This window comes from Micromys minutus (genome assembly GCF_963924665.1).
Source record: "Micromys minutus genome assembly, chromosome: 14".
Classification (NCBI taxonomy): Eukaryota; Metazoa; Chordata; class Mammalia; order Rodentia; family Muridae; genus Micromys; species Micromys minutus.
In genome coordinates, this window is record NC_137983.1 from 23,713,719 (window position 1) to 23,741,408 (window position 27,690).

Sequence of the window (27,690 nt, forward strand, 5' to 3'; positions counted from 1 at the left end):
CAGTCCTATGCTGCTCTCCACCCCTGCCGCACATACAGTAACTAATGTACTGATGTACATAGTACAGTCAGTTCCCTTGACTTTCTGAAGTAACTGGGGCTTCACGGTTGACTGCTTTTCTTTCATTATTAATGTCTTTTCATAGCGGGCTTACCTTGTGATGGCACCTATGGTGCAGAGGTTTTCTGAGGCTGGTGGAGCGTTTTATGACCCAGTTGTGTATTCCCTAAGGACCTAAGACTCATAGTTCTTAAAGACTGACCAAAGATAGTGGCTCACATCCAAGAAAAATTAATGACACACACTCTTGTGCAAGCATACAAGTGCAAGTGGGGTTTATTAAAATCGGCTACAGGAAAGCAAGAAATTAAGGAGAAGTAAGAGAAACCCCCAAGTGTTAGTAAAGATCCTCAAAGGAAGAAAAACCCTCTAATTTTTCTTTCTCTGGGGTTTTTATGAGGCACTAGCATAAAATGGACCAAGAATGAGGTCATTTCTACTGAGACTGGATTCTTCTCTGGGCTACCATGGACCCAACCCAACCATGGAAATGAGCATGTGCTGTTCATGTCCTGCCCACACAGTTAAGGATAGTTTAAGCCCTTCTGTCCATCTCTGATTCCAGCTTTGATGTTGACTGTCTGCTAGGCATTAGTCACTCCACCACAGTTACCGCCCTCTGACCTTGGCTGGTGTCTCCAGTGCTGTTAATTGTAAGGGGCTCTGTTTGTTCCCAGAGCTACCAGAAAGTAGCCACAGTGTTCTTAGTTATGCCTTCATGTATAGGATGGGTCTCCTTTCTAAAAGGGGATCCAGCATGTTAGAAGCCACCCTTACATATAAGTTAGTCTATTGTAGTTAGCTGCATTAGAAGCAACTCATTAAAAGCAAAGATATGTAATGAGCAGCCGATCCTAGCATGTATTTTCAAGAGGTGGGGGATCTGATGGAAGTTATCTACCCAACCTACTGTAAATGATCTCATTTCTTTGAGCCCACTCATCTTGTATCAAGTCCACTTACCTACCTCATGCTCAGAAGCAAGCATCTTTGCCTTTCATCCTCAGCATCCCTGACCTCATTCTTTTAACCCTTATATTCCCCATCTACCTTAACAATTAACACATCAGAATGTATGGGCAACTTTTGTTTTCTGATCATGAGCTCTCTGACTTACTACACACAGCTATTTATGTCTCTATCATTGTTACAAATAGGATTATATAGTCTTAGGATGTTTAAGCCTGGTGCCATGCACATGGGCTTATTACATCTCAACCCTACTACAGCCTAGTCCCTCTTGAACTTTGCAAGTGTTCCCAATGTTAAATAAAGGTGAGTTAAATTAAAAAGCTCAACCAGTGGTCTAACTCCAGATGAGAAATCCCAAATGCAAAAACAGAAGAAACATAAATAGTCAAGGTAATATCTCTCCTCAACATATTACCAATTCCACAGTAATGATCTCCCAAGTAGAGAGAGGTAAAATCCTATACAAAGAATTTTAAAGAATGTTTAGAAATATGTTCAAAAAAGTGAAGAAGGATGTAAATGAACTCCTGAATGAATTCTAAGAGAGAATACAAACATTTCAAAAAGAAAAACAAGCCATCACAGAATATGGAAATTAAGAGAGAAACACAGAAGAAAAACTAAATCGAATTGGTAGAAATGAAAAAATTTTCATTAAGTAAGTAGTTTAGTAGAAAGCGTTATTGTAGAACTGATCCTGTGGAAGACAGAATTCCAGGGCTTGAAGACAAGGGAGAGGAGTTAGGACCTTCTAATAACCTTATAACCTTTTAATAAGAAAAATAAATTAATAAAAACATGGTTTAAAAATCACAACAGATATATGGGACACTGTGAGAAAACCAAACTTATGAGTCATGAGAAAGAGGAGAGTCTTCTCATGAAAAAGGGATATAAAACATTTTTAATAATATCAAAGAATAAAATTTTCCAAATGTAGGGAAGGAGATACTCAAGGACAGCAAATATGTAAGACCAGAAAAGGAAACTCCATGTTATAGTTAAAGCATAAAATTTGTAGAACTACGAAACTATACTGAATACTGCAAGAGAGAAACCCAAGTGAAGACAGACCTACCAGAATAACAGCTGCTTCTGCATCAGAAACTTTAACAGCCAGAAAAGCTTAGAATAATATGTCTCAAGTCCTGAAAGACAATCAATGCCAACCAAGGCTACTATACCCAGTAAAGCTATTTGTCATAATTGAAGGAGAAAGAAAAACTATTCATTATTAGAAACAGGCTAAAGAGTTCCTGGTCACTAAGCTGGCTTTAAAGAACATATTAGCAATAATCTGTCAGATTGAAAAGAAAGGCAAATGTACCTGTGAAGCTACAAAAAAAGATAAACCATGTTAGTACAGTGGTTAATCAAATAAGAACTAGATAGACACAAAAATACCCCACAAAAACAAAAAAAATACAAAAATTAATACACATATGTCAATAGTTACTCTGGATATTAATATTAGTTCTCCAATTAAGAACACAGACTTACAGCTTGGATAGATGAATAGTCTTTACTCATCAATATGTTGCCTCTAAGAAACACACCTCCCTATCAAAGTTTTTACTTTAATGTGAAAAGATAAAAACAAGTGCTTCAAGCAAATGAAGAATACCACTGAAAGTCCCCAAAAGGTGTTACTGTTCAAATATCTGGTAAAATAGACTTCAAACTCCAAAACAGCCAAAAGGCCATTTTTTATTCATTTTTTACTTATTAAGAGAATAAGACAGCAAGAGGACATTTCAATTCTAAACATATAAATACCAAGTATGGTGGCATTTAATTTCCTAAAGAAAATACTACTAGATATAAACTCATAGGTTGACCCTAACACAATAACAGTAGATGATTTTAATAGCATTCTTATTGATATATAATTCACCTTAACTAAAATAGAGACACGTTAGGGCTAAACAATATCAAAGATTGAGTAAACCTAGCAGACCCGTACAGACTATTCCATTCAATGCCGCCAATAAACATTCATTTCCATGGTCAACGGTGCTTCCCCAAAAGATAAATGATGTAAAGGGGCACAGAGCAAGTCTTAATAATACAGGAAAATTGAAATAACTTTTTTTCTTCCTGACCACCATAGAGTAAATCTATAAATTAATAAGAGAAATTATAGAAAATATACAAATTCATGGAAATCAAAGAGCTCACTCTTCAGTGATGAATTGCTTGTTGAAAGAAAATTCAAAGAAAAAAAAATTCCAAGAATAAAATGAAAATAGAAACAACATACCAACACTAGTGGGAGATTGTGAAAGCAGTCCTAGGAGTGCAGTTCACAGCACAAGAGCCTCTACTTAAAAACTTATAAAAACTCAAAGTAAATAACATAATGACATGCATTGTGGGGTTTAGAAATGCAAAATGCAAGCTAGAATCAAAAGTAAAAGATCAAAAAAAATAGCAAAGAATAGGGCAGAAGTGAACAGAATCCAAAACAAAAAATAAACAGAAGAATGAATAAAATAAAAAGCTGGCTCTTTGAAAAGAGAAACGAAATTTGGTCAAACTCAGGCAGTATGTGTGTGTGTGTGTGTGTGTGTGTGTGTGTGTGTGTGTGTGTGTGTGTGTTTGACTTAAAAGTAGAACTAAAACTTCCAACAAGGTGGGATTTTAAAAAAGTGAGGGGTAGAAAAACAGAGGAAAAGCATATGAGGGGGAGTTTGCTCAACATACATCTACCTATCTATCCATATAGATAGAGATAGAGATAACCAGATATAGAGATATAGAGATATTTTAAAGACAAATTAAGCTTTAAAAAAATGAAACTCCTCCTAACAAAATAAAAAAGTTTACTACAAACCCCAAACTGAGATATTTTGCAAATGTACAGATGGGTGCATTCTTACCAAGTGTGTGAGTGTATAAACAACACTCACACTGGAGAGCAGAATGCTGTCATTGTACGCAGGCACCTTCCCACACACCTTTCTGGTACCACTTTGCTTAACTGTGAATTCTGTCCTGTCATTGAGTACTAGATTTAACTACCTGCAAATTTAACACACTTCAACAATTCGAATTAATTGAAATGTTTAATAAATTCTTAGTAAAATTAAATTTAGTGTATCCTCTAATATCTTTTAATTAAGACAATGATTGGCATTTGATGGTCTGGCACCGAACACATATTGAACGTATGTCTTTCTTCTGTTGATTTCTGTTGAATCAGTATTACGACTGTGGCATTCTTCTCCTATTCGATTGCCATTCACATAATCTTTGCAAAGTAGCCTGAGAAAATGAAATATAAAATATTGGCCCATTAACATTTGCTGTAAAGTTTTCATTTTTTTAACTTTCTAGACGATGTAAAGATGGGCTAACTTATTAAAAACAAAACCTCTACCTTCTGTTTCCATGTATTTTAACCCTCCATGGATTTTTTTTTTAAATAAAAAAATTACAATAGTATTGTCAACTTGGGTTTACCTACCTGCTTTCCTTTCTGCTATTCTTCATCTCTTTGCTTCCATCTGATACCACCTCCTGTTTGAGGGATTTAACATTCCTGTTCCTTAGACATGCTGACAGTATCAAACATTACTTCTTTCCCATTCTGTTTCTTCTTTTCTGTACCTCATCACTGTATCTCTTGTGTCCTTACATTGATTTCTGTCTTTATACCCTTTTGCCTCTCCACATTTAACCTGGATGACTATCAGTCTTAGAGTTACCTTTTAAAAAATTCTAGTTAATAGTGAACATTTTTATTTTGTTCTTTTTGTGTGGTTCTTTCAAAGTGCACGACTATGTCTAGGCCACTTGCAAAGTTGAGTCTATTGTCTTGTTTATTCCTCTTGATTTGGGCATGGTGGTCAGGACTTGTTTTGTTGTTGCTGCTTTTTGTTTTTATTGAATGTTCCAAAATACATATGAAAATGTATAAATATCGTGATGTTCTGCATGTTATGTTCTTCTGGAAAGATAGTCAGAGACAGCAGAAGTGTGGGAGTTAAGGGTGTGTTTATGTCCTTAGTCAAAATGCTAAATGCTGAGACCTTCAGGACAGCCCTTAAGGCTTTAAGAAAGACTCTGAAAACATGAGTTCAAAAATATATAATTTCTAAACTGTGCAAAATATAAGGATGCAATACGAATTGTATGAGGTCCTTGATAAATCTGAAAGAACAGAATCAGCTCCCCTATGAATCAGCATGTCAGAAGGATACAAAGGCAGACAAATCCTTGAGTTCAAGGTCAGCCTTGAACAGAGCTAGTATGGTAGAAATGGTAATTTTAGAATGGGATCCCACCTAGCTAAATTATTGTCTGTGATTACAAAGACAAGCAGATCTCTGAATTCATCTGCAATGTTTAAAAAAATGTACTTGCTATCTCTTAGAATCAAGTGCTGTGGTCATAGAATGCTGACTTGTATAATCAAAGGAAATCTGGAGCAAATGACTTAACTGGTATGAATTTAAGAGAAAGCTGTCTTAAGCAGGGGTCTGTCTGAAAAGTTGTCTCAAAAACAACATCAGTTTTCACCCCACGATTTAACTTTTTATCTCCTCTCAGGAACCCCTCTCTACACTGAGGCTGGTCCTTGGCATTAATTCTTATTCCTCAGATAATGTCCTTTATTGTCCCCATTGAAATTATGGAATGCTTACTAGTCGTCCCTTATTGGACACTGAACTCCAATATCTATGCCTTTTTTTAAAATCTCATGATTTTTCCAAAATTGAAGTTTCATTGCCTCCCAACTACTGCTTTTGAGATCAGCATTTGACTGATGTAGACATGCACACGATTGCCAAGGACACCTCTCTGTCTAGGTCTTGGTATGTGTCCAACCTATTACATAAGCACAGACATGCAAGTGGCCAGAAGTTCTCTAGCTATACCCAATGAAAACTACGTAGCCTATATTTGTGCCAAGTAGAACTCCAAACGCTGACCACTTTTAAGCACTAACAAATGACATTTTATCATAAAGGTATAAATTTCTCTTTGTTTGGTGTGAATGCTAAGAAAGCTGTTTATATAAATATAAATAAGTAGATTAAAAACAGGAGTTGTTTGTGCCAGTGTAATTTAACTCTTTTAATGTCAAAATGTGATCCAGCATAAATTTTAAAGCAATATTTCAGATGTCAGTGCAATTAAGTTTTTCTTAATAACTTTAAAAACAAACACTAGGAGCTATTTGTCTTTTCACTTACTTTCCAAATGCACAAATATTTGAGCTGTGTGTCTGATTGGTGTTGTCTGTTTTTATGTATCATCAGGATAGCACAATACACCTTAGTGAGACTCTGGGCAAGTGGTATTCTTTTCTATGTGAAGAAAAGGGCATATTTCAGACAGAACAAGTTTAATATCAAATATTGGAGGTTATCTAAAATATTATATAAGTCATGGTGTCTATAAAATATTCTATTAAAACTAATTTTGTTCTTGGAGATGCCTGGGGACCTAGTTTGAAGACCTCTAAACTAGGAGAGAAGGTCACAGTAGTTCCACCCTACCAAAGCACAGTGTCCAGAAAATAATAGACCATGAGGTTGTGTTGGGAGGTATGAATCGGAGTGATGAGAAATGGGTCATAACTTGATATCATTCATAACCTCAGTTCTGTATCATGCATCTTCACTCACTGTTTATTCAGAACCAAAGACTCAAACCATGGAGCAAGAAGTCCAGACTCTGTTGGGAGACAATGTGAATTCATGTCCTGAAGGTATGATCGATTTAGATGAAAGCTATATACCTCCACATTCCCCAGGGAGTGAAATGGATAAGTAGCCAACTATATGAAGTCTGGAGCAAGTAGCCTCCTCTGTCATTCCAGCATGGCCTTTCCTGGGTGAACAAACTGTCAAAAGGAAAAACACTGTACCTTATCCAGGATGCTAAAAGCCAAGAATGAAGAAATGCCTGTAAAGGAAAGCCAGCGAGGAAAGACAAGGGCAGGCAGCACAATGGAGCATGGTGTAAGCGAGGAGAGCAGAGTTAATTGCTCCTAAGTGGGTTTTTGTCGGTACTCTGTTTTGTTTTTCTTTGGTCTTTGTCTGATAGAAATCAGCAGACTGGAAGGGGGTGTAGTGTGAATAGCTCTCTAATCAGGAGTCTGTGGACTGGCTTCTGGGTCTGCCACAGGCTCATTCTGTGATCTGTGAATGTGGGCGAATATTTCTCAACTTCCAGGCAGCTACCTCCAGGCCTGTTTCACGGTTATGCAGAGAACATGAAATTTGGTCCACTGAGGTCACTGCAGGTCACCCAAGCATGACTGAGGAGAGTATGAAGTTTTGGACTGTTGCACCATGGGTCTGCAGGAAAGGACATGGTCAAGGCATGGTTAGACTTTGTTTTCATAACAACCTTGAGAATGTGTTTTCTCCTTTTATTCCATCTTCTTCATTCATCATTATTGGCAAGCTTTGAAGAGATTTTCCCTAAATAAAAGTACAATCAAAAGGACCTAGTTTTTCTTTTCTTGTTCATGCTATTTTTGATGATCTACTAAGTGTTATAATAAGAAAGTAAAGTTACAAGGAGTGATCACCAAGGGCCACCACTACATTTGTGCACCGTTGTGCTTAATATTTTAAGCACAACTTTTCTCATTCTTCATCTACCAAATTATTTTAATATATTCATATTATTTTCTACCACAAGGCCTTGCTGGCCAAAGTAAACTATCAAAACAAATATCAAAATCCGTGTTGTCTACAGTGCGGGTGATATAGCTCTGTAGACATGGTATCCTTATGGACTGAACAATTTCAGAGTAATACCCAGCAGGCTTCCATCAAACCCTGCTCTTTCATAGCTGTGAAAACCCAACCCTCAGATGGAAGTGAATGTCCTAAAGTCTCTCTGTGGGCTGAGCGCCATCTGATCTCCTAGTCCTGGTACTTTTCCATTGTGCATATCCTAAGTGTGTTTGCTTCCTAGCAACTCTCTCTGAGGACCACCAAGCTGAGCCCATAAACATCACATTTCTCCCGGCTTCCTAGAGCAAAGGTCTCACCTTCCAAGTGGAGTTCCTGCTTGCCAACTTTGACACGTCTTGGAACAATAACTCCTGTGAGCTCCATTTTATGTGATGTGAGACAGGTGTGCAACTGTTGAATATATGTCTCAAGAGAGCTTATTAAAGTAGCTAAGCCAATTAACTCTCACAGAAACATGCAACCTCTTCCAGGAAAATACATCTGAGGCACAGGAGTTTGTGGGAACAAGTCTTTGGAGGGAAGCAGGGCCTTTGATCTCAGATACCCTTTCCCCAGGGTTGGCCTGGTCCCAGAAGGCCAGGAGAACACTGTTGTAGCTTTCCTCTGATGTCAGGAGGGGGGAGGGAGGCTGAGCCATAGGAAGCTGGCCTTGTGTACAAGGTGAGAGCAAGCTGGAGAAGACAAACCAGATGAGAAGCAGCTCACTTGTTACACTTGAGTCCAGAAGCTTGAAAGGAAGTGACCTACTGGAGCAGAAAAATTAACAGGAAGCCAAGGTGATATAAGGAATAGACTTTCTATAAGAGCAAGGCTCTGCTTATTAGGCCAAAGTCTTTAGATCAGGGGAATAAAATCCTCTAGACCAGGGTCAAGAACTAACCTCCTTTCAAGGGAAACAAGATGGAGACCAAGTGACCACTATTGGAGTTATGGTTTCTGGAGGCTCCTTGGGATAAACCAGCAGTGGCAACTTCATGTCTGAAGCAAGTGCTTTAAGAACTTCTTACTCATGATGTGGTTCCTCATCATCAGCAAAGCCATCAGGACTTCCTGTACTCTGTGGTGTTCCTGACAAGGACTTTGAAGGAGAGCTTCCTGGACTTCCTCGGGGTATAAAATGCCTGCAATACGTTTTCCTGCACAACTTATCTGGGTTACTGGATCTCTGGCTCCTGCTGAGAGATTTCTTCCCATCCCTCCCAACCTATCTGTGTCCCCTGAGACCATACAAACTGTCCCTAACCCTATGTCTGATGGTCTCTCAGGGGTTCTGAGTCATGCCTAGGAAGATCTGGGGTAGAAAGTGAGTACTCTCTCTGTGGCCCTGTAAGGACCCCTTCCTATCCTCTACTCAGTGTATGTATGTTGTGAGAGAGGATGCATGTACATGCAGGCCAAAGGTCACCAGCAGGTGTCTTCTTCAGTTGCTGCGCTCCACCTTATTTTGAGAGAGTGTCTCTTACTGATCCTGGAGAGTAACAATTAGGCTAGACTGGCCAGCAAGCTCCAGGAACCTTCCTGCCTTCCCAGCACTGGTAATACAGAGGCAAACATGACCACAGCTGCTGTGCTATATGGGTGTTGGGGAATCTAAACTCAGGCCATCATTCCTGTGTGACGGGCTCTTTACCTACTGCCGACTCTCTTATTTTTGCTCTTTTAGAAACAAAACAAAACATCAGCAATAACACCACATCATCTCTGTAGTTTCCCAATAATGCCAGTGAAGTGTTGGGATCAGGGTAGAGAAAATGGGAGGAACATATAAGGAAGGGGCACAATTCTGTACCCCAAAGTCTGGAGGAGAAATGACACTGGTGCTCATAGAATTGGACCCTTAGTTCCCCTTTTCCATTCCTCCTTTCTTCCTTCTTTTCTTATTTCTTTGAGGTTATGGAGATTAAACCTATAGTCTGGCACATACTAAAGAAGCTCTTTGACACTTATTTATGCCTTCAATCCTCAAAATTTTAGTTCTGATCACTTTCCAGGTGAAGATCGTGAAACTATGTACCAAGACCTCTTCCAGTTATAAAATTACACACACACACACACACACACACACACACACACACACACACACACACATACAACAAAGACTAATGCCAAACTGGTGACAGTGTTGGGAAATGTAGCAACTCTCCAGATTGTTTTATTTGAATTGTCAAATACCTGGCTGGAAATTAGCTGCACTTTCATCCAGAGGTCTGATGTCATGTGCACAGTGGCAATGACAGTGCTATGAGGTTCTCTCACACTCTTTGGGATGGATGTTGGACTTCTAATTTTTCCTGTGCCCAAGTGACATGCATCCAAGGTCAACTTGTCAGATGGATGTCAAGGTCAGACCATGGCAGGAAAGAGGAAGATACTGTAGATGATCCATAACTCTCAATTAATATCTAGTATGTTCCTTTTGCTAATCTAAATAAAATGGCCATGATTATTTTTTTAATTGGATATTCTCTGCATTTTCATTTCTGATGTTATCCCTTTCCTCCAATTTCATCCCCTCTCCCCCTCCCATTACCTCCACGAAGGTGTTCCCTCTTCCAACCACCCTCTCCCACCTCAGCACCTTGACTTTCCCCTACACTGGGAAAATGAGTCTTTGCTGGACCGAAGGCTTCTGCTCCCACTAATTCCAGAGAATGATATCCTCTGCTGCATATGCACCTGGGGCCATGGGTCTCTCCATTAAAACTCATTGGTTGGTGCTTTAATCCCTGGGAGCTGTGGTGGGTTTTGTCAGTTGAGAATTTTGTTCTTCCCATGGGGTTGCAGACCCTTTCAGCTCCTTCAGTCGTTTCTCTAGCTCCTTCATTGGGGTCCTCATGTTCAGTTTGATGATGGCCATGATTATAATTGCCCAAATTGGATAGAGACTGAGTGAATATCCATGTGCAGTCCGGGGAAAAGGAAGGAGAACTGAGAAGTAGCTATGTGTGTTTTTCTGAATAAAAAGCATCTTATTGGTCTACACACCTACACAGAACAGGAGGATGAGCCAATGAGCCAATGAGCCAAGGCACATCTAATATCACCCTAGGGCAAATGGGTGGTTGTGTCCAAGTCTTCTTGGTGTCAGGCTGTAGCCAATTAGCACAGCAAATAAGCCATAATGAGAGACATAGGACTGGAATTTTAATCCTTAAATGGGAACTAGAGAATGAACTTATAACCTGTGGCCACTGAGTAAGGTGGGTCTGCTAATGTGACGGTCTTAAATATCCTTTCTACAGCGAGTCCTAATACTCACCCCAATTATTCCACTTCTTTCTCTGGACATTCATCCAGCTTGTGGTTGCTTTTCAATCTTAGTTGGACATTCTCTTTTGTCCTCCATGATAGAATTTCCTCGACATCAGAAAGGAAAGTTCATGATCAATATGTAACTTCTTCGGAGGACCAGTGGGGTCCCAGGCGCACTATTCCTGACTTATTTCAGCCCTGAACCATTTGTTGAGCATAGTTTCCTCTGTGCAACTGAATGCGGGCCATGGGCAGGGAAGGCTTTGAAGGCTCTGTTGACAAGCCTTAACGATCTGGAGACCTGGGCTGAGGGAGGGTGGACTCTTCCCCACTGCTCCATTTGTCACAGCATGGCTTTCTCCACCTGACAGGAAGACTTGAACTACTGCCATTGCTAAGTTGCACTTCTAAATATTGACTTAATGGAGAGACTTAAAGTGTCATAACACAGCTTCCTGGAGCCATGAAGACTGTCCAGGCCTCACAGAGAAGTCTGCACAATGTCCCATTGGGAGTGGAAAAGGAAACAGAAGATGGAAGAAGAAAAATAAAATCCAGGCATGTTGAGGAGACATGCACGGCACTTTGCTTAATCTTGCAGAGACAAATGAATACTTGCTAGGTCATTGAGACTGGGGTACAGCAAGGAGGAGAGAGAACGAACAAAAGTGGCCATGGCACCCTCGGCCCTTTCCTGGCAGAAATGAGGTCACTGGAGCATTGCAGCCTGGGCTGGGCGGCATGCCCTCAGAAAGACTTCATTTGCGTGTTCAGTTTTGAAGAACTAGATAGTGCCTAAGAAACAAGGAACTTTTCATCTAATTCCTGTGAAGACGTTTATTCCGATTGTTGGCAAATTTCCATGAAGGTGATGAGGGAAATCTCTTTTTAGACTCTTTCCTTCTCATTGTTAACTCCATAACTACTATTCAGGCAGTTTTACCATGTCATATGAACTGCTCATCTATGGTTCAAAAGAAATGATGGGCCCTCCTGTAAGGGGCTGTAAAAAATGATGGGCCCTCCTGTAAGGGGCTGTAAGAAATGATGGGCCCTCCTGTAAGGGGCTGTAAGAAATGATGGGCCCTCCTGTAAGGGGCTGTAAGGGCTCGAAGAGATACAGTATAGGGGAGCATCTTTTGAGACTCACCACGTATTTGATGATACATACATTAGGATTCTCCCAGGTGAAAGAAAAGACAACACTCTGTAGGACAGCACTCAGAACGTTGGCATATGACTACTGCCTCTCTCTGGATTCCCTCCTTTCTTATACCACAGTTATGCTACTGGCAGGGTGATATGCAAGCAAGACATAGAAATGATTAGGAGTTTAAGGAGACAATAAAGATGGTGGAGCCTGTCAGATATCATGGAAGGTAGCTGCTATGGCACTGCGGAAATATTCACCTTGGCGGTCCTTAGGGTAATGACCAGGCAGTATCAAATTCCTTCTTCTGTGTCTCTGCATGCAATCTCTTGTATTCATTGACAATGATGCTTCTTAAAGCAACCTTAATGTGCAACAAACTCTTGGGTTTAGACCTCACCAAAAACAGGCTTAACTCTGAACTTGGCCCTTTAGATAAAGCTCCTTAAATTGGCCCACACTTCCTTGGTCTAGCAACCAACTTCATGACCCCAGTTGGGTTTTCTATTTTAGATAAAGGAGTATCCTTAAACTGGTATGCTCTGGTTTGAGCCACAAATGTTCCCCCATGGATTCACACTTTAAATTCTTGCTCTCATGGCACCATTGGAACCTGCAGGAGACAGAATCTAGGGGACAGTTATAGGTTATAGGTTACTAGGACTCAGGGTGGGCCTTTGACAGTGTGGTCTGATCTCTGATTTCAATGATATTTGGTCCACTGGGAAGTGAATGGCTGTTCTCTGCCACAGGCTCCAGAGATTATAATTTTCTGTACAAATACATGGTTCCATGTGACTGTAGACTTCAAGCTTGAAAACCAGAAGCAAAATCAACCCCCTTTCTCTTCATTTCTGTCAGATATACTTGGTCACAGCGATATCAAATGTAACTGATTCTCCTTCCCTGATCTGAAGCATCTCAAGTCAGTCTAGGTGACTGATGGGTATGCGCAGAATCCCTGATGTCACTCTGAATTATCTCTGTTGGTAGACTAAGCCTGTTAGCTCTGCCATGGTGGACTTAATACAGTATGTGTTGGCCTTCATGAGCCTACCTGTGGATGCTCATTCCTGCTGACAGTTTTCCAGGCTCCAACACAGCTTAGCAGTGGGGCTGCCTTCTGCAGCCTCCAAAGTGTGTGTCCTGTGTTCCTTTGAGATCTGCATGCCCTTGATTACCCTGAGTATCTGTCTCTCTATGTGTGGCCACCTCCAGACAGCATCCTCTGAGCTCCTGTCGAATGCCTACACCCTCAGTGTGGGCCATCTGGGACTGGGCTCTGGATTACTCATTTGTCCCTTCCCTCTCCCCCACTCCTGTCAGTGCCCCTCTCCCACAATCCATTCTGCTTTCACAAGTCTCCCAACTGTTCCTGCCCCCCTCCCCCAGTCCGCCCCAACCCAGGCCAGTGAGATCTCCGCTGCTTCTGTCTACCTCCCACCAGGCCGCTGTTCATTTCTGTTAGACTTCTACCAATAGCTGGCTCCACCGTGACAGGAATCTAAGTATCACATTGTTGGGAGAAAGGGCTATAGCCCGGTGTCTCAAGAAGTCATATTGCCACATCATCTGCTGAAAGAACGAATCCAGAGTAGCAAAGTGATTGTTTTGTTAGTATTGAATTCCCTTATACTGTGTGAGTGAGTGTGTGTGTGTGTGTGTGTGTGTGTGTGTGTGTGTGTGAAGAAAACTTGCTTGAGTCTGTTCTTTCAGTATGTGGGTTTTGGAGATTGAACCTGTGTCTTCCCGTTTGTCTGTGAATGCCTTGTCTGTCCCTGAATCTTCTCATCCTTAATGAAAGCTATTCAGTGGACAGGATGACAGTACCCACTGACATTTCACAGTAGACTATAGGAAAATAGTTTTGCTTCCCAATTATCTGGATGTGTAAAGGGAGTCAGCCATAAGAGGTATTATGTAATATATTACCAAACAGCCAGACTTTGGTTTTCCATTTCCTTTTTTCTATTTTTTCTTTTTTCTTTCTTTCTTTCTTTTTTTTGCTGCAAATGTATAGGAATGTGAATATGTTGGATGAAACTCTCAAAGAATAAATATATTATTTTGAAAACAGCATATAGGAATGGCATATTTGATTCCTTTGTGAAAAGTCAGTGAGCGAACTGAGATTGATCTCCCTCACATAGTGAGACGGTTGCAAATAAAAATGAAGCACATGACTGTGGACTGAGAAAACCGGGACATGACGCCATACCCAGTGACACTGTGGAGCTCAAGAATGAAATTTTCAAAATGTGCCCATAGAATATCTTTGCCACTTATGCATCTGGCAGATGGTTATTATCCAGACTATATACTGAACTCAAAACAAAACAAGAAACCCAGTTAGCAGGTGGGACAATGAGAAAGACAGACAGTCCATAAAGGAAAAAAAATGTAATTGTCTGAAAAAAATCAGCCTCATTAAAAATTGCAGAATTCCAAATCGAAACTCCACTCCAGTCAGAGTAACGGCTCCTAAGAAAACAAACAACAAGTGTTGGCACAAAGCTGGACAAGATGAAATCCTCGTGGTCTGTTGGCAGGAAAGTAAGCTAGTCCGAACGCCACAAATCAAGTATGGAGGGTTCTCAACAAACTAGTGACAGAGCTACCATGTGACCCTGCTCCACCACTCCTGAGCATTTATTCAAAAACCTCTAGGTCTCCTCACAGAACACTTGAGTGTCAGTTCACGGGAGCAACCTAAGCGGACGGCCCCAGAGAGTCAGCCAAGGAGAAGGCAGCCAATGTACACTGTGGCTTTTATCTCATTTGTGGGAAAATGAACGCAACTGGAGACAAGCAAAGGAGGACAGCCTTAGGAAAAGACAATGATCCACATGTTTTCCCTCACTGTGGTGTCTGGGTTTTTATAGAGTCATATAAAATCAAGCATGTATACATTAAATGGGAGTAGAACTTATAGGTGAGTAAAAGGGGATTGGTGTGAGTTGGGAGAGACAAGAAAAGGGGGTGATGGGGTTAGGAGGGGTGGGGATGGGGAAATTTGTTCCATATAAAATAGATACCTCTAAGAAAAAAATTAAGTTCAAAATATTACTAACAAAATGTTAATGTGCCCACAGAGCATAGCTTGTAGGTAAAAAATGCCCGTCTTTTAGCCATGGCCTGGTCTTTTCTGTGCAGACTCTGTTGTTGAGATGGGAAGCAGGGAAGGGCCTGGAGCTCGGCACACTCACCTGGCCAGTAATACATGTAGACCTTCCTCCTGGCTTTCATCAGGGTGATCCACAAGGGTTCTGACCCATTCCACCAGAGGGGCATCAGGCTGTCCCGGTTGACCCCGATGTCAAATGACTTGTTGGTTCTGGGGTCCCACATGTAGTTTCCGGTCATCTGGTGTACCTCACAGTGGCGGCCTGTGGGGACGAGGAGGCAAGTGGTCACCTTATTGTTTGTTTGCAACTCTTGTTTAATCCAATTGCAGAAGCGCCTCCTGCTCATTTAGGGAGGTGAGAAAGTACCTCATTCTTTTCTGTTGTTATACAGAGGCCTCGACTGACTTTTTATCAATAATGCCAGGAGGACAAAAGGATAGCCACCAATGAGAGACCGGCCGGGTCTACACACCAGATGCTAGATCAGCGTAAGGAGACTCTGTCTCAAAAATACAACAGATACCCACTTGTTGCCGATGGGATCTCTTGCATACAGCTAGATCTTTCAAAATGCTCTGTTTTAAGTTACATTGAGGGGACTGGTGAGAAGCATAGCTGGTAAAGGGGCTTGCCACAAAGCTTGAAGATCGAAGTTCAATCCCCAGAACCAACACAGTGACTAGTTCTCTCAACTTATCCTCTGACCTCTGGTCCTTTGACTTCTGTGTGTGCAACACACACACACACACACACACACACACACACACACACACACACACGTGCCCATGCACACATACACTAAAAAACAAATTGTAGTTATAGGGGAGATACTTTGGGTAGAATTTGGCCATCTCTCCATAGCCTAAGGTCTACACATGCCTCAGCCTGGAAAGAGTGAATTCTTAGGTCAGGTGGTTTGGATTATCACCCCAGAGACAGCTCTGCGTCCCCTCAGTTTGCTTCCCACAAGATAGGGAACCCAGCAGGGGACCCAGCTGCTAGGAACAAGATTCTCTCCTTTCTTGGAAAAGACAAGTTACTACATCATTGTTGACTTTATAATATTTGGAACCTAATAATGCAAAAACAGACTCCAGTTGAGAAAATAAAGCAAGAAAACACCTCTCCACATGGAGTCAGGTACCAAAGTGGGTTGGTTCTACGGACAGAGCTCTGTCCCCAGAAGAGAATTGCTGGGACTCGTTGGAACATTTGATGAAATGACTTCTTTTAGAGCAAATCTGTTTCATCTTTAGAGTAAAAATAACACAAACATTGACAAGGGCATCAAGAAAATGGCTGCGATTTGAGTGAATGTCATTTGGCACAGAGACGACACTTAAACAGGACCCAGGGTGTGTTCTTTGTCTGTCTGCGGCTGTTGTTCCTTCCAGTCTCCCCAGGCCCAAAACTCTATTCTTCAACAAAAACAAAGAAGAACTACCAAGGACAATTTTGAAAAGCTGAAGGCCAAAATTTACAAAAAGGGAAATCTTGATCTCTTGCCATAGAAAGCCAGACACTCCACAAGCTGTCTCTTAAATGTAAAGGTCAAAGAACTAAATGAAAGAGTTTTTACTCAAAGCTGTAGTGTTAGTAGTTTGATCCCCACTGAAGTTTTTGCTTGTCAACTAATAAAATTTAAAAGTGAAACAGAACAGATCACCATGGTTAAGGAATTGCAACACACTAATTAAATACATATACACATACACGTGCGAATGCACAAGTGCTCTCTCTCTCTCTCTCTCTCTCTCTCTCTCACACACACACACACACACACACACACACACACTCCTGTCTACTATATACCATGATAAATGCAGAGCCCTCCAGTAGTTTTTAATTTAATCTCCATCAGAGGATCTTTGCATAGAGACCAGCTTCCGGGAAACAGAAGCTAGAAGCTTCTCTCCAGAATCAGGACCCTCATCGCTGCCTCTGTTGCTAAGGAGAACTGAGCTCTAACTAGTTCATGGAGTAGAGACAGAGCTCTTCTCTATTCAAATCCATCACTCCTTTTAGTTCAGGGGAGTCAAACGCCGCCCCCTCAGCAAAAGCCCTTATGAGTTCTTCCTTCAGAACAATGGATTCAGACACTTCTGTCACCTTGAGGCAGCTTCCAGGAGGCAACTGTGAGAATTTTCCACAGCAAAAAATAGTTTATAGAAGATACCATGAAGCACATAACCATCAAAAGTAAAGTACTTAAACTACCACCAAACCCCAGTGTCAGAAGGCAGTACCGTCGTGTTCTGTTTTGTTTTGTTAACTCGACACGAGCTTGAATCATCAGAAAAAAAAAAGAAAAAAAAAACTTCAGATGAGGAAAAAGCCTTTGTAAGATCAGCTGTAAGGCATTTTCTCAATTAGTGATGGATGGGGGATGGGCTCATTGTAGGTGGTGTCATCACTGGGCTGGTGGTCCTGGGTTCAGTAAGAAAGCAGGCTGAGCAAACCATGAGAGCAAGCCAGTAAGCAACACCCCCATGGCCTTTGCATCAGCTCCTGCCTCCAGGTTCTTGCCCCGACTTCCTTTGGTGATGAACAAAAGTGTGGAAGTGTCAGCTGAATAAACCCTTTTCTCCCCAACTTGCTTTCTTGGTCATGATGTCTCATTGCACCAATAGAAACCCTGACTAAGAAACTCTTCCTTCAACCTCCGTCTTTGGGGCTCTGAATCCCAAGATCCCACGCCCTTCCATCTTTCTTCCCTCCCTTCCATCTAGCTGAAATATCATGGGAGGCGTCTCGTACACTCTTGAGCTGTTTCATCTGAATTGAGAGGAGGGAAGCAGCAAAGGAAGAAGAGGTGAGGATAAAGAGAGAGGGTCGGGACTGGAGAGCATTCCTGTGGGACCCAGCTATGTCACCAAGTCACCACAGACTCATGATCAAGGGTTGGGTCTTTGGGTGGACTACCCTATGTTCTTCAAAGGTTGACAACAGGTGCTGGGCCAGTCCCCAGGATTAGCCCTTTGTTCTAGAAACAAGCAACCACCTTTCTGGAAGCACAGAAAGAGGCTGTATACTTCTTGCTCAGCTGCTCTGAGAGTTCAGCTGCCTTTGCCCCCAGGAGCTCAGCAAGGTGGTCAGTACATGCTCGGAGCTGCCGGAGCCCGACTCCAGCAGATTCCCTTTCCCTAGCATTTGTCTTGCATTTTTATTGCTGGAGTGAACGTGGTAGCTGAGAAAACAGAACAGAACCAAACAAAACTCTGTGTACCAGCCTCACAGCCTACGAACGCCCATCTCTGTATTCCTGCCTGACCCACATCTATTTTTACACATCTGTGGAGCTTGTTTCTCCCCCCTCTGGTTTATGCTATCCACAGAGCCTTGCTTGTACTTCAGCCCATTGTCTCTCCCCTGCTGGAAGCTCCCATTCCAGAGACTCCTCATGACTACCTGATGGCTCTTCCTTGCATAAGACTGCCTGCCCATCATCAAGTGTCAGAACTAGTTTTTATTCAACAGGAGACATGTGTTAAGTTTATTAGTTAGTTTTCAGTAAGTCTTTCTCCTTCTTCTTCTTCTTCTTCTTCTTCTTCTTCTTCTTCTTCTTCTTCTTCTTCTTCTTCTTCTTCTTCTTCTTCTTCTTCTTCTTCTTCTCTTTCTTCTCCTTCTCCTTCTCCTCCTCCTCCTTCTTCTTCTACTCCTCCTCCTCCTCCTTTTTCTTCTTCTTCGTCAACATTTATTTATTTTATGTCTGTGAGTACACTGTTGTTCTCTTCAGACACATCAGTAGAGGACATCGGGTCCCAGTACAGATAGTTGTGAGCCACCATGTGCTTGCTGGAAATTGAATTTAGGACCTCTGGAAGAGTAGCCAGTGCTCTTACCTGCTGAGTCATCTCTCTACCCCACCCCCCAGAGCTTCTATGATGTGATGTTGACTTTCACATGGTCAGTTATTTCTTCTTAAATTGCATTTGCATTTGATTCAAATCATTCAAAGCTACTTTTCCAGCAGATAAAAAGTTTCTGCCATCCTGCATGCCCCCAGCACATGTCCCTGCTCTCTGTTGTGTTCTTTGAATGACTTTTACTTTTTGCATCTTTCACGTTATGTATCCCAGATCCCCCAGTAAGCAAATCTAACAGCTTCCTACTGTAGTACCAAAGTGTATCTAGAGTTTGGCTCTGAAAATTGGCATACCACCTTAGCCAGTTTAAGGGATGTCTTTAGAGTAAAAATAGAAATTTCCAGAAATGTGTGTATGTATTCTTTCAGATGCTGGGGACTGAGGCTGGCCTCTGCATGTCTAACATAATAATGCATCAAAAGTTAAATGACTTTGTCCCTGGGAGATGAGGAGGTGACACAACTTCAGGCTTTCTTGTTTGTGAATGAGTAAAATAGAAGACATGGTTGGTGATGATGACATCGGTTACGTTGCTGACATCAGTGGTGGTGATGACATCACCGGTGATGATGAACTCAGCAACTTACAGGCTGAAGACCTAGGAGTAAAGTTCCCCAGTCAGAGGATCACGGAACCAAAGATCTTGCAGATGAGTAGCAGGCAAGCCTACTGTTAGCTGTTGCAGGCTTCTCTCCCGGTGCCTCAGTCCAGGGCTCCTTCAGCTAATTCCTGCCTTCTCCATTCTCTACATAGTACCCACTTCCAAATCTCTCTCTAAACTTTACTGATCCTCAGCAGCAAGTCTGCCTTCCAGAGCTTCTGATTGGCTCCTAAATATACTTCTCATAGAACTCTAAGAAAACCGAAGAACTTGAGAGACAGTATTTCCCGTTGAGAGCCCCCTACTTCAGATGGCCGCAGCAGTAAGAGGTCCTGGGTGCTCTTTAATATGAGTTGTGATTGTTAGCCTCTTCCTGTGCCTAGTTTGTAGACCTCATTTCCTTTTAAGTCTTTATGTAGGGAGTAGCATGCTATGACCAGGGATGAATCCTATGTGTTCTTAGAGGCATCCACTGGAGGTCTTTGAGCACAAACTTAATGAGCCCCCCCCCATACACACACAAATAGCATATGGCATTTTTGTGTGTGTGGCTACTCTTAGGTGATCTATGAAACTATTGCCTTTGAGCACTGGATGAATTCATGGGAACACATCAGACCAGAGTGTGAGGGCCAGGGCTGAAGTCTGCGAGATGGACCATCTCCCTGGGGCATCTTAGTTGGGATCCGGAGGTTGGAGTGAGATTCTGGAGGTACGAAGTTTTAGAGAGTGGATATGGGGGGTGTGTGGGGAGGTGAACCTTGACAGGTGTTTGCTGGGAAGTTTACAGCGAACCGTAATTGCCAGAGTCCTTAGGCACCCAGAAGGCATCTCACTCTAGGTGCTTTTGCCTTGTAGTTGTTCAGTATACCCCCCATATACAGAGATGCTGGCAGGTGGAAAAAAATTAAGGTTTAAGAGCCTGGGTGGTAGGGTAGAGACAACAGACCCAGTGAACAAACAGTGTTGGGGTAAACTGAGTCATATGCTTGCCAGCACCAAAATCTATTCCCAGCCCAGACCTCCAAGCTTTGGCCACTCTCACAGCAACTGTCTCAGACACCAAGCTGTCCCCATGGTGGCACACAGCACTTCAGAGTACTGGGCAGACTGTCATCTCTTACCACCAACTACTGCCCGACAGCATCCTTGTAAGCACAGGATAACAGCCCACAGAGGAGTCTGTGATCTCAGATTTCCTCTCCCTCTGGAAAGAGCCCAGCTGTGGAAGAAGAGGCTCCCAAAATTCTGAAATCTGGGGTCCCGGGTTAATGCATTTTAGACACTGGTCATATATACACATCCCCTCAAACTGACATGGCGCCAAGAAATATCTTTATATGTCCAATTCCGAGTCAGGCAGCTTAAGGAGATGTTATGTAAGTCCGATTTCCACGCGCCAGACTCCTCTTAGCACATATCCTTGAACATTTGGGAGTCTAAGGATTAAGTTAGACTGTTTAGGTTAGTGCTCTTTCAGACAGAGTCCCCTCAGCCAAGACATATAAAAGAATTAACCACTCATTGCTCCAAGCACTTAACTTTCAAATTGAAATTTGCTTTGTATATCAGCCCTGTGATATCTGTTGGGAGATATATGCTGTTTTCCTAACGTGTCCGAAGATAGGCTTTTCATACGGTAAAGGAATGGTTTTAAATAAAGCAGGCAGGGTTAAGTTGGAAGAAGCAGCTCACAATTTGCACTTCGTTCAAAGTGACTGCGGATGTGTGTGCCAGACAGGGTCTTGATTAGGGTGAGTCACAAATATTGCAAGGCCAAGATAGCAAGAGATTTCAGGCTTTGATTATAGTGCGAGGCATAAAACCTGCAATAAAAATAACCGTCGATGCTAAAAGGGGGAGAGATTTTTCACTGGAGACGTTCACACTCAAAGTTTTGAGGTCACCAGATGGGGGGGGGGATGTGGGTGGATGGGAAGCATTTCCTTAGGATTCTGTAGGGCCCAGTAGTTTCGAGCATTTCCCTAATAATGAATTTAAAAATATGTAATTAAAAATAATTATTTTTCCTGTATGAGAAGAAAACAGAGAGTTTTGGATTTCTGCTTTGGATACATTTAGTTTGGAGAGTTTGTTTTTATTAATGCTCAAAGGAGTTGAGGCTAGAGATAAGGCTCTGATAAAGTTCCAGTTTCAGCCTTCAGTACAGCAAAGGGGGAAAAAGAAAGGAGAAAGGAGGAAGGAAGGAAGGAAGGAAGGAAGGAAGGAAGGAAGAGAGGAAGCAGGCAGAAAACAGTTTTCAGATGGTAAGGGTCACTTTGATCTTTGTGAAAACTCAGAAAATGACTGAGTTCATTACCAGAGAGAGAGAGAGAGAGAGAGAGAGAGAGAGAGAGAGAGACAGAGAGAGACAGAGAGAGAGAGACAGAGAGAGAGAAGGAGGAGGAGGAGGAAAGAAAAAGAAAAACAGAAAAAAAGGCTTCTTTGGACATTTTGATGCCTTCTTAAGAAGGGGTTTGGAGGGGAAACCTGCTTATTCTGACACCTCTCCAGTAGAAGGAATTCAGCCAACATCTCTACCATGAAGCCCTACCTTTCGACTTCCTGGTGGCAAGCTCCCCCAGGGACATCAGGTTCCTCAGACTTACAAAGATGGTGACTTGAAACTCACAGACACCCCTCCTGTTCCTCCAGTACTGCCTGGTTGCAGGCAGTGGGAGCCCTCTCTCCTGTTCTCTTTCTTCCTGGGGACAGGAATCTTCATGCCCAGGGCAGTTCTCCAGCTGTGTGACCTGGGGCAGTAATGAGTCATAAGGATGGGGAATTCTATTAATAAAGAATGCTGCGCTGATAGGTCTTGGATCCAAGCCAGGTTTCTCCAGTCAAGCTTTTAATTGGCCCATGAATGATCTCTAAAAGAACCGGTGGCCAGATTCCAGATCATCACCCAAGTGACCCTTGGTGCTACAAAGTGACAGGCGCCCATCAGAGCCAGCTTCCCAGGAGTATGAACTAACAATAACTTCGATCAAGTATTGTAAACCAGCTGATCAGCTTGCCCTTCTCCCTCTTTTAAGAGGGAGGCAAGGGGAGAAAAGTGTTCTTTTATTATTTATTAAAATTTGTCTTGCCTATAAAATGTGCAATGATAAAAATGTAGCTGACTGTAGGAACACCATCCAATGACTGCCCCAACCCGAGACCCATCCCACGTGAGAGACCCAGCCCCTAGCATTATAAATGATACTCTGCTGTCCTCGCAGACAGGAACCTAATGTAACTCTCCTGCGAGGCTTCATTCAGCAGTGGATAGAAGCAGATAAAGGGACCCACAAACAAACATCAGGAAGAGCCCTAGGTGGCTTACTGAATAGTGAGTGAGCTGAGGACTCAAGGACACTACATGACCCACAGAGTTAACTAACCTGGGACAGGACCATGGAGGCTCACAGAGCCTCGGCCACCAGCCAGACAGCATTCAGGAACTGGACCTAGACCCCTACACATTTGTAGCATATGTGCAGCTTGCTCTTCACGTGGGTCCCCTAGCAAGTGGGGTAGGGGGAGTCTCGGTCTCTGTTCCCTGCCATTGGATCCCCTTCACCCCTACTTGGATTGCCTGGTAGGGTCTCAGTGGAAGAAGATATGCCTAGATCTGTGTTTAAACTAAACACCCTCAGGGTAGGTTGGTACCCAAGGTGGACTTCCCTCTTCTGAGAAGGAGAAGGGGCAGTATGGGGAAGGAATTGTAAGAGTGAAATTGTGACGGGGGAGGGGATGCGATCAGGATGTAAAGTGAATAAAAATAAATAAATAAAAACAGCAGAAATATATTTCCCGAAGTTATGAAGGCTGAGAAATTCAGAAGTGAAGGCTACAGATTCAGGGTGCAAAGAGGTTGGTTGCTCTCACAGTGGCCCCACCCCAACCTCACACAGAGGAAGGGCAAGCTGGGGAGGCAACGCCAGGGATTGGGGTAGGCATCTCTGTTGGGTCTTTTCTTTCTTTCTCAAGGGCTTTGTCTTCCTTACCTGATCACCTCAAAGTCTCTACCTACTGATGTCACCTCTCTGAGGTGATGATTTTAGTGTCTTCATAGTTGTTGAAACAATCTATCTCGCTTCTGTGAGATTGATTACTGTTTCTTGCATTAACCTGCTTTTAATGTCCAGGTAGTCAGCCCATCACCAACCCTTCCTAGCCACCATTTAAAAGTATACACTGCTCAATACGGTAGTCCTTTAGTGGAGATGTGCACATCCATATGCACTTACCAATGGCCTGTGTTACCCCAGGCACTGACCCAGCATCATTTAACCTTGGCAGAAGGCTTGATGGTATCCAACTTTCAAATAAGAAATCAGGGCTGAGGGTGTAGGTCCATGGTAGAGTCTTTGCTTGTGCAAGGTCCTGGGCTCCTCGGAACTTAAAAAAGGGAGGCAGGGTACAAGGATGAAAAGCAGAGAAGAGAAACAAACCCAAAAAGCTTTGCAGCTCAGCAAAGCTCAGTGGGTCAAGTGATGTCCCAGGTCCTCCTCTGAAAGGATTGTGAGGCCATGACTTACTCACGAGTCCTGGATACCTGTTCTCACACTTCCTGCTACTGTCTTGGCTAACTTAAAATAAAACATCAACAAAACCCACCAACACACACACACTCTCACACATATACACACTCTCACACATACACACACTTGCACATACACATATACACACATCCTCTCTCTCACACACACTCTCACACACATATACACACACACTCTCTCACACATATATACACACACTCACACACACTCTCAAACACACATATACACACATATACTCTCAAACACATATACACATACACTCACATATACTTTCACACATACACATATGCACTCACATACATACATGCGTATACAATCTCACTCACACATATGTACACACACATGTGTACACACACACACACACACACACACACACACACACACACACAAACACGGTATAAACCCCTTAAACTGAAATTATCAGTGCAGTAAAGAGATACTTCTCTCACCTAGAAAGTGCTGAATTGCTCATTGAGTTTATTCTTTCTTCCCTGAGCAGATTATCTTTCAGCACAGGGCCCAGGAAGCACAGCACACCCAAATTATTAAGCAGGACCCTGTGTCTACCCCAAATTTCCTCTAATCACTGTCTGGGACAGTGGCTATAATGTCAACATAAGCTACAGGGGAGCTGTTCACCCCAGACTACAGAAAGAGAAGCTGGTCTGACTGTATGGGTGTGTCTGCACTGAGGCTGTGAGCTTAGGTAGGCCAGCATTATATCTGCCTCACAGAACCTAGCATCAACACTACATGACTTACGCTGGCAAAAATGAGCATCTAACGGGCCAATGAGATGGCGGAGGGTGTCTGCTGCTAAGCCTAGTCTCTTGAGTTCAATCCCTGGGCCTAACATGGCAGAGGGTGAGAACTGACTCCAAAAAGTTGTTCTCTGCCTGCCACATGTGCAGCATGATGCTCCTGTACATGTACACACACACACACACACACACACACACACACACACACTTTCTCACACACATATACACACACATACATTCTCACATGCAGACACTATCACATACATATATACACATACAAACATACTCACACACATACACTTTTGCACACACATATACATACACACACATACATTCTCATACACATACACTATCACACACATATATACACATATAAACATACTCTCAACATACTCTCACTCACACACACACACACACACACACACACATGCATGCACACAAAATAAAAATATTTCAAGAAACTTTCTTTCAAAGTATGTAGGATATAACAAATCTGGGGGATAATTAAAGCTCCGAATGCTTTTATTTTAAAAAAAAACATCAGAAGCCCATGATCTGGAAACTTGATCTGAAGCTGGAGGATCAAGTTTCCTGATCCAACCAGTGAGAGAAAAGAAGGAGGAAATCAGCCCAAATCTGAGCGGAGCTGTTCCCCTGTCAGGCTGAAAATGCTCAGAATTCATGAGGACTTCACTGGTCAGTGTCTTTCCCAAATCATAAGGAATTGCTAACCAAGACTGACCTTTGTTATTTACTTTCTAATCTCCTTAAAGATAAATCAAAGAAACATCACTACCCACACTTCACTCTGGACAGTCCTGTGAAGTTAAAAGGATCGCAAGGAGTTCCCGCTAGACTAGATAATTCACCAAGTAATTGACCGAAGAACATTCAGCAGAGCAGAGTGAAATGCCTGCCCAGGACCTGAGAAATGCCTGGCCTGACACTGCCCTCTAGTGGTGGTAAAAATAATCTCCACTACTCTCTGATAGCCAGATGGCGTGCTGGTGTGCCAAGCAATGCCAGCCCTGTGGTCAGCCTTTTCATTGCCTGTCTTGAACGTTCTCCAAGCTCCATGGCTTTCTTACATTTGCTTGGGACTATACTAAACATGTCAAGAATTCTGACACGGATGGCTCCTGGCAGCCACCTAGGACAGGATTGAGATTTTTACTGGTTTTAAGACATCTTCCCGAATCCTCAATCTCTCAGACCACTACCACTCTAGTCCTTACTGGGCTTTGCTCTCTCTTCTAGAACTTTAAATTCGTACTTATATTTTATCATCTTTTACTTCATCCCTTCTTTCCTTCCTTTTTGTTCTTGGTCAGGTCACTGACTTCACCCCAACCTGTATAGTCACTACGGGGAGCACTGCTCTCTAGCACGGCTTCTCCATCTAGAAGTACTTCCGACTGCTCCTTGGGGAATTCCTCTGACACCCCACCTGGAGCACACTCCGTGACTTACAGGACCTGACGTGCTTGGCTGAGGTGAGGGGTAAAGTGTTCGCATCTAGTCTAAACTGGTCTAAGGAGGGTGTCCCACCCATGACCACGATGGCAGTTGCTCTGGGATCCTGGCTGCATGGGTTAGAGCCTTGTCATGCTGAAACTTCTTTTAGTACCCAAGCTAGGAAGAAATGGTCCTGGTGTAGATGCGCTCCCTGGACGGCGCTATTCAGGCTATGTCAAGGGAGCTAACAGGACAGAAGAGAAGATGTAGTGAGGTGAGTCCTGGAAGGATGGGGTCCAATTTGCATCCTCGGCTCCCAGATCCCTCTTACACAATGATAACAACAGGGCACACCATCCTGATCTGGCTTCACGTGTCTATCTTCCTATGCTGGAATTCTGACATTACCATAAACATGTCTGCACCTGTCTTCCTACTAAAGGATTAGGGTTCAGGGAGTCAAACAGTTATACTCAGCAAGACAGACCACAATTTCTAAATGACATCTGACCCATCCATGTAAGGTTTTACTGAGTTATTTTAAAATCTTAAATTCAGGTCCTCACACTGATATGACAAGTGCTTGACAGAGTGAGCCACGCTCATAGCACCACGCTGAAATTTGTTTTCTAACCCACATGCATTAGGAACATTTTGAGGTTCTGGGGTGAAGTGAGTGAGCAGGAAAGACCAGAGAGTTGAGATCAGAGTTAGTAGGATGTAAATTACTCAGAAAGTAGAGCCGGGACATTAAGAGCTCACTCTGGGGGGCTGCTCTAGATGTCTGAGGAGATATCTTAGAAATCGGGATCACACACCGGTGGTGGCCTTGGAATGCTTCTGAGGCTGCCACGCTGAAATCAAGCAGGGCAAATGCTTTTCTTGGAGAAAAGAGGACTCATCACACTGAAGGACAAGGAGAGTCTGGCGGGGTAGGGAACAAGAGAGATGCCATGAAAGAGCGTGAGGTGGGGCTGTGTGACGAACCATCATGTGGATACATACCACATTCTGCGTATAGGGGGATGCATCCAAGGATTCTCTTTCAAAAGAGACACTGCCTGAGACTTCTTGGGATGGTAGATGTTTGGTCAGGAAAACTTCTTGTTCCTGGACCCTAATGTCTGACCCTAATGACATGAGAGAAATTCAATGCACAGCTCTGTCCTAATACTTAAACTGTCT

The 27,690-nt window shown here is 42.7% G+C and overlaps 1 protein-coding gene across 1 annotated transcript in view; it reads right to left on the minus strand.

Annotated features, from left to right (window-relative positions):
- The window catches only part of ENPP6 (ectonucleotide pyrophosphatase/phosphodiesterase 6), a gene marked incomplete at both ends in the record, with an annotated part of 88,691 nt that overhangs the window by 32,904 nt on the left and 28,097 nt on the right, over positions 1-27,690 (minus strand). Inside the window, one exon of the mRNA XM_080928617.1 lies at positions 15,357-15,536. Within this exon, the coding sequence (XP_080784743.1) occupies positions 15,357-15,536 (180 nt within the window). The remainder of the gene's footprint in view (positions 1-15,356; positions 15,537-27,690) is intronic.